The 8192-nt window shown below is 34.0% G+C and overlaps 1 protein-coding gene across 3 annotated transcripts in view; it reads right to left on the bottom strand.

Annotated features, from left to right (window-relative positions):
- Positions 1-7969, bottom strand: part of LOC141459627 (cilia- and flagella-associated protein 47-like) — a 78727-nt gene extending 70758 nt beyond the window's left edge. Inside the window, exons 1-5 of one of the 3 annotated variants that reach the window (XM_074138881.1) lie at positions 7804-7963; positions 3871-4045; positions 3009-3163; positions 2185-2445; positions 1818-2034 (exon numbers count right to left, since the gene is read on the bottom strand). In XM_074138881.1, the coding sequence (XP_073994982.1) occupies positions 1818-2034; positions 2185-2445; positions 3009-3163; positions 3871-4045; positions 7804-7853 (858 nt within the window). In that variant the 5' untranslated portion in view covers positions 7854-7963. Of the gene's footprint in view, positions 1-1817; positions 2035-2184; positions 2446-3008; positions 3164-3870; positions 4046-7803 lie in introns of all 3 variants that reach the window. The other 2 variants (XM_074138882.1, XM_074138884.1) reach the window with 2 other exon arrangements.
- Positions 7970-8192: the final 223 nt, after the last annotated feature.

Below are 8192 nucleotides of genomic sequence, written 5' to 3' on the forward strand. Positions count from 1 at the left end.
ATGATTGAATGAAAGTGAAAGAGCACCATTTTAAGTACTGGATAACTGTGCTCTCATTGGTGAGGGAGTGGCTTACGGTGTCACTACGTCATCAGCTACAGTCTGCCTACTTCCCACATCCCGTTCGCCAATGAGATTAGCCAATCGTTTTTGGTAATTATTTCTAGGAAAAATACTATTTAAATTTTTTTTACTAATTTTTCCCCCATAGGTATTTGATAAATTATCTAATAATGCAGTAAAAATTGATATCGTAAAAATGTCCAAAATAAACATGTTTTGAACATTATATTTCCGGTTTCATACTTTTAGTGTAATGCAGAATAAAAAAAGTTATTGAAATATTTTCCTGAAGTAAAGGAAAGTAAAATCTAGATCATTGAATGAAAGTGAAAGAGCACCATTTTATGTACTGGATAACTGTGCTTTTATTGGTGTGGGAGTGGCTTACTCCGTCACTACGTCATCAGCTACAGACCGCCTACTACCCACATCCCGTTCGCCAATGAGATTAGCCAATCGTTTTTGGTAATTATTTCTAGGAAAAATACTATTTAAATTTTTTTTACTGATTTTTCCCCCATAGGTATTTGATAAACTATCGAATAATGCAATAAAAATTGATATCTTAAAAATGTCCAAAATTAACATGTTTTGAACATTATATTTCCGGTTTCATACTTCTAGTGTAATGCAGAATAAAAAAAGTTAATGAAATATTTCCCTGAAGTAAAAGAAAGTAAAATCTAGATCATTGAATGAAAGTGAAAGAGCACCATTTTAAGTACTGGATAACTGTGCTCTCATTGGTGAGGGAGTGGCTTACGGTGTCACTACGTCATCAGCTACAGTCTGCCTACTTCCCACATCCCGTTCGCCAATGAGATTAGTTAATCGTTTTTGGTAATTATTTCTAGGAAAAATACTTCTTAAATTTTTTTTACTGAATTTTCCCCCATAGGTATTTGATAAACTATCGAATAATGCAATAAAAATTGATATCTTAAAAATGTCCAAAATTAACATGTTTTGAACATTATATTTCCGGTTTCATACTTCTAGTGTAATGCAGAATAAAAAAAGTTAATGAAATATTTCCCTGAAGTAAAAGAAAGTAAAATCTAGATCATTGAATGAAAGTGAAAGAGCACCATTTTAAGTACTGGATAACTGTGCTCTCATTGGTGAGGGAGTGGCTTACGGTGTCACTACGTCATCAGCTACAGTCTGCCTATTCCCACATCCCGTTCGCCAATGAGATTAGCCAATCGTTTTTGGTAGTTATTTCTAGGAAAAATACTATTTAAATTTTTTTTACTAATTTTTCCCCCATAGGTATTTGATAAATTATCGAATAATTTAATAAAAATTGATATCGTAAAATATCATTTTCATTCATAACTTCTAAAATATCGCTCACAGAAAAAAACCGTTCAAGTAAATTTTTCTTTAAAAATAATAGAGGAATCTATTTCTGAAATAAAAACCACACCTCCCCATTTGAAAAAATGAAGTTGGTGCCTGTATCTCGCTTCTGGAAGCACCGAAAAAAAATTACAAATTAAATTTGGATTTCTAACAAAAACTAAAGGGAACACATATTTTTTAGTTTTTTTTCAAGGCCATCTTAGTTTCCGAGAAAAAGTCGTTATCCATATAGCTTGGGACACCGTGTATATAAATTTTTGAAAAAAGAAAGAAACATTACCGGAATCAAAGCGCCTCGTGCGGAAATCCATAATGGAAAATCTGCACGTTTATAATCCTCGTACCAACAAATAAAGAGACTGTAATAAAAAAATAGATAAATAAAATACCATAACATCTGCTCCAATTTCTGCCATCACGGTAAAAGAAGACGTCCTTGAAGATAAATTTCTTACAATCAGGGTTTCACTTCTGATCGATTGTTCTAGAGTTGGTTCAAATTCGATAAGGGTGAAATCACCAGTCGTTAGAGGATGCATCGCGCTTAGACTGGGTTTCATGAATATCGCTTTAATCAAAACACTTTGCAACGGCTCAGTTTTCACCCTGTAAGTTTTTTTTGCTTTTTTTTTTATTTACACAGAAGTTAAAGAAGCAATAATTATTAAAATAGGAAAATATTACTACCAATTAGGTGTTGTAGAAGGTGGCACAACGTAAACAAATATATATAAATATAAAAAGAAAAAAAGTTACCACATTTCAACCAAATATTCACCAACTTCAAAACAGGTCATCACAATCTTGATGGTTTTGTTCTTGTAGGCACCAATTCGACCAATCCTTGGATAGGCAACAAGCTGAAGATGACTGGCAGCAAACTCTACAGAAAACATGGCCGGACAGACGCCTCCATTTTCTAAGGAGACATTCTTACTGACAAATGGACATCCAACGTCCAAAACTCCAAAATCCAATAAATCTGGATATACTTTCACATTTGCCTCACCTTCCCGTCTGGCAAAGATAAATAAATAAAAAAAAGGATTACTCACAAATATTATACTAAACTAATATTCTGGCTTTTGGCCAAGGGAGCAGGAATCTTTGGAGTTACTGCTGGGCAGTTAACCAACTTAAAAGGCTGAAATTTTTCGCAATCACAAGACTTGTGCTGGAGGAGAATCTGAGAAAGGATCACTAATGGTTAGCCAGATTCTCATTTTCTCGGACATCCCAGGATGTGCTAAAATGCGCAACTAGCTTGTTTTTACTACCCTTGTTTCAGAATGTGTAGAGCGTCTTGTGGCGGCTACCTGGCCCACCTTGGTTTTGAATGGGTGCCGCGAAGTTGCTGACTAATTGGCCAGGAATAGAGCGCTCTGCAGTTTGTCTGTAAAGACAGAACTGAAGCCGGCAGTGCATTGAAAATGATCTCAGATGTTGACGCGCTTAAAAAATAAAAAAACAAGTATGGAAATAATCACTTTTTGTTTAAGTCACTTTTTACACGCTGTAACCTTCATCCTATCAATTTTCACTAATACAAAATAGGAAAAACAAAGTTATTGTTTACTCACACATCAATTTGGATTTCATGTTTCACTTCATTAATTAAAATTGGTATTGAACTTTTCACAGCTTTATTTGTTGCGCATCTAAAGAAAACTTTGGTGTACTTTTTCATTCCTGGTGGTAAAAAAATCCATTTTCCTTCCTGGGTGACTTTAAATGCCTGGTCATACAGAATATTTAGTAAATTTCAGTACTGTTTCACATTGGTTTACATCTTATAATAAAAGAATCAAAGACATTATCCAGCACTGCGGCGGACTCATTTTCGATGATGGTTATATTATCATTAGCCAATTCAACGGAAAAAAGTCGAAAACGTTCAACTATAAACAAATATTAATTAATAGTAAGCAAGACAAGTTCAACTATAAACAAATATTAATGAATTGTAAAGAAAACAGTTTTACCCAATACTGTTTTTCGCTTGCGCCCGGCTAACGGAAAAGTACCCAATTTTCTATCATTTTCAAACGAATTCTCCAGAACGTGAAAAATTCCCTTGAGTATTGAGACACTTCCCCGCAGTTTTGGCATTTTCTTCGAACCCTCGATTTAATCAAGTCACTTAACCGCCCCTTTACAATATGAAACCAGCGGAGAACTGCAACGGGGAAAGAATAGAAGTTCTTTCATAAGGTGGTAAAAGATAAAGTAAAAACTTCTCATAAAGCCGAGAATCCATTCTTCTAGAATACTGCCAGACGACAGTCTGACTAAGTCAGACCACCTTCTCTTACTTAATCATTGACAATTTCTTATAGCTACAGCTGATGCTTGGCTAATGATCGTACTAGTTAATGCTCCTTCCCCACCACACACACACACACACACACACACACACACACACAAAGGGAAGTGGATAATTACCAAAGAATAGGGCTTCAATATCCTCAATACAATCCTATGGTTGCTAACATTCTGAAACGTTATCCTCTTCACATAAATCTGGCCGACGTAAGTGTCCAAGTAAATTAATTTTGCAGGAGTAATTCTCAAACCATTTCTCTCAGCGGTTTCAACTCCCTTTTCTTCTAAATCTTCACTGAAAGGACAGAAATGAATAAGATTATACAGAATTCATTATTTTTACAGCTGGACACTAAAATGATTGTTTTAGCAGGCACTTATCAACTAAATTCTTATTAAAATTTGCCAATTAATTATAAAACCTATTAGATACTATCCTAATTTCATGAGGCCACTATCGTTGCTAAGATTAACCCTTTTTGGATGTACTGAATACTAGTTATTAATGCCATTCATAGAATATAGAAATCAAATTGCAAATAAATATGCGTTCACATGCGCTTAGATGCATGCTTTATTTCATGCAGCATTGCATGCATCACTACAAAAAAAAAGGAACGTTTGTGAATGATGCCTAGCGTTAGTACGTAACGTGCCTTTAATTGATTTGTAACATCTGAGTAATGGTTAAAAATTGTGTTAAAATACTTAGTTGCCCATTATTGTTTGCATTGAATCCTAAACGTTTCCCAAATAAGTCCAGCGATTTAGCTTGTAAATTAATATGTATGTATGTATTTTATTGTTTATAAACATGAAGTTATAACAGTGAGTTTGCTTACAGATTTAAAATAAATTTTCTTAACTTAAATGATTTTTTTAAGAAAAAATATAAATCATTAATTTTGCGCTCATCCTCTATTACAAGCAACCGTTCAATACTTCCCAATTTGGTGTCGTTCACAGATAAATATTTACTGATATGATCATTTCTAAACATTGAGAATAAAGGGCACTCCAGTATAAAATGTATAATGTCATTTGTCTGATTCAAATCACATAAATTACAAGGCTCTTCGCTATTGAATTTAAGGGCATCATTATTAATACTAATCTTGGAGATTTTCTTACTAGCCAGTCGCAGCTGAGCTAATAATCTTATTTTATTTATGTGTACATTGAATTCTAAATATTTCTCCGGCAGACCTAAACTGCTTACATTTCTATAGTATAGGTTAAAATTGGAATTAATGACTTTTTGTACGTCCATACTTATTAAATGATTTTTTAACTTTTCTACAGAGCTCTTTCTATTTTTTATTATTAATTCTAAATTTTGACTCGTCCAAACATCTTTGGCTCCTATTGCACAGAGAAACTTCCGAAGTTCACGAGCCCAATTAAACGGCATTGCAAGAGTATCGACTGTCTCTACTAATCTTAGATAGCATAATTTTTGCAACTGCCAATCAGCCATACTTAGCAGTTTAATCCACCAACCATACATTCTATTGAAAATTTTGCACAAAACATGAGTGCGGTTGGCTTCCAAGCGAACATAAGCATTAGGAGTATTGGGTGGTAATTGCAGCAGTAGTTTGAAAAACCTCAATTGACCGATCTCAATTAGATCTGGATACTGACAACCCCAAATTTCGGACATGTACAAAAGAATACTCTCCGACATCGCGTCAAATAAATAGCACTTAGTGTTCCATGCGTCCGATTTGCTTTTTCTAAGTAACTGCATAACTGATGCGTTGGCAATAGCATTTTTAGCAACGAAAGCCAAACTAGCCTGCCTAAAACTAGGGTATGAAGATATGGTGACCCCCAGATAGTTAAAACAGCTGCAACGCTGGACAATCGTGTTCTCAAAGTAAAAGTCCTTGATCTTTCTAGTTCGACCACCTTTATGACAAACCAAAATAAGTGTCTTTTTTGTATTTAATGTTAAACCATTTAATTTACAATATTCTGCCAGTATATTTAATTTACGCTGCGTATCATGCCAAGAGTGACACAGAATAGTCATGTCATCGGCGTAAAGCAGAAAACTGAGATCTCTGCTACCCTTAATATTAATTCCGGCAATGTTTCGATCATCAAAAAAGGCCACCACATCTGAGACATACAGGGAAAATAGCAAAGAGGACAACACTTCTCCCTGAAGAACGCCCTCTGAGACGGGTATACAATTTGAGTCAGCGGTTCCCTCTACAATTTTAAAAGCAGCATTATTATAAAGATTCATTATAAGTCTTAAACATTTGCCGCTTATTCCAAGATTATACAATTTATGCCACAGTCTTAAGTGAGGTACCGAGTCAAAAGCTCTTTGAAAGTCTAGGAAAATCAAGAATACTTTTCTTTTTTTCAGTCTAAGGTGGACATTAATAGCAGTAGAAAGCACAAAAATGTTGTCCCTGCACCCTCGGTTTTTTCTAAACCCCATCTGTTCTTCTGGTATCAAATCCCTGGATTCCACCCAGTCAGACAACCTTCTATAAATAATCGAGGTAAATAACTTTGTGATAGAATTAAACACTGCAATCCCCCTATAATTATATGGGTTTGACGTATCCCCTTTTTTATGTAACATTTTTAATTTTATTTTTGCCCATTGAACAGGAATATTTTCATTTGACAGAATATTGTTAAACATGTTTAACAGATAATTTAACCATTTTTCATCTAACTGCTTGTAGCACTCATTGGGGATCAAATCGAAACCAGTCGCTTTATTATTTTTACAACTATTAATGCTTTGCATTAATTCCTCAAAAGAGATTTCACGATCAAGATCAGGGTGATAAAAATTAAAGAACGATAATTCAATATTGAGCTTCGGAGGGAGAATATCTCTATAAAAATTTTCCCACTGCTGCACAGTGATAGGGCATAGTTTAAAGATCTTAAATTTATATAAGTTTACAGTCGACCAAAAGTCCGATGGGTTTTTAACATTTCTTAACATATTCTTCATTTTTTCAAAATACTGGAGTTTAGAGTTTTTTATTAACAGTTTATAGGCTGCTTGTAAATTAATATACTACATGCCTATTTCCTCTCTACTTTATATTAAAGCGAGATTTATCAACTCATATTTTCGTAATGAAATAGTAAAATTGAAAAACGTAAATTTGAACAGGTTAAAAATACAAATTTGGAAATGGCTATCTTTTAAAGCCTCCTGAACTATGGCGACTAGTGACTAGGGGCGCGTTCCACTAAGCGCTCACAACGATCAAAACATACCTTCAACCGTTCCAGATGACGACCGCGGTCGTAGTGTCGTGGGGAAAACGTCACTAATGACGTCATTATTTTCGCTCCCTAAGCGCTCACAACGCCCCCCACCGTAAGAGCTGGGTCGAAGTGGGCGTTCAGAAATTTGGCGCAATTTTTAAAAGAAAAAATTGGCGACCGAAAAAATTATAGACACTGGACAGTTCAAAATAACAACCTAAGGTCAATATATGTAAGTATAAATAACCTAATATAAATAATACTAGGAAATTTTTGACAAAAATAAAAAAGGTGAAAATGTGGTTATGTCTGCGTTCTGAGATGGATAAAATCAGTTATACCAATTATGCCTAGTATATTTTTTTTAGAAAATTAATCTAAAAAATTGTCATTTTTACCCTTACTATTCTGGGAAAGAGGATGTATTGCGATTATGTCAAGTTATCGATTCTTAAGAAATATCTATTTTGAAGCTTACTCGTATTAAGTGCTTTTGCGTGTGTGTGTGAGAGAGACAGAATGAGGGTCTGAGAGAGAGGGTGTGAGAGAGAGACTGTCTGTAGAGAGTGTAATTTGGTATTGTGTTGTAACTAAAAGGATTTAAGTGATACTGCTACATTACTCGACCTTAAATTATTTATTACCTTCTCAGTATATTGCTAAGGCAATCTATTTTTTTTAATTGTAAGCATTGTATAAACGTTTGTACTAGCGTGCTTTCATCACGACGGACGATCTAAGAACGCTCTTCTTGACTTCTTTTTTTTCTAATAAGATATGGTAAACAAAATTTTTTGAACTTACACTATGTTTGATACGCCCTCATACTTAGAGAGACCTTCGTATCCAATCATACGAATGAATATCTATGCTCAATAATATATTATTCCAAGAACAATTACCAACTACAGGGGTAAAAAATGATTAGTTTAGGAGTCTAAGAAAATTATCACATGTAAACTAAAAATGAAAACTACCATCATCTGTTCTATTCAAGTAAACTTGCTAAAATATCTTTGAGATTGACATCTCTAGCACAGGACTTTTTTTGAAATTAATTTTTTACCATAAGATTTGTGTGGTAATATCATGCAATTAAAATACGTAATTTTTTGTAATTTGCGAATAATATACTTCATTAGAGAATAATAAAACATTATATTGAGTTGTTCTAAATATACAAGGATGAATGC

This window comes from Rhodnius prolixus, unplaced genomic scaffold (assembly GCF_049639745.1).
Source record: "Rhodnius prolixus isolate KJV_2025 unplaced genomic scaffold, Rpr scaffold_17, whole genome shotgun sequence".
Taxonomy (NCBI): domain Eukaryota; kingdom Metazoa; phylum Arthropoda; class Insecta; order Hemiptera; family Reduviidae; genus Rhodnius; species Rhodnius prolixus.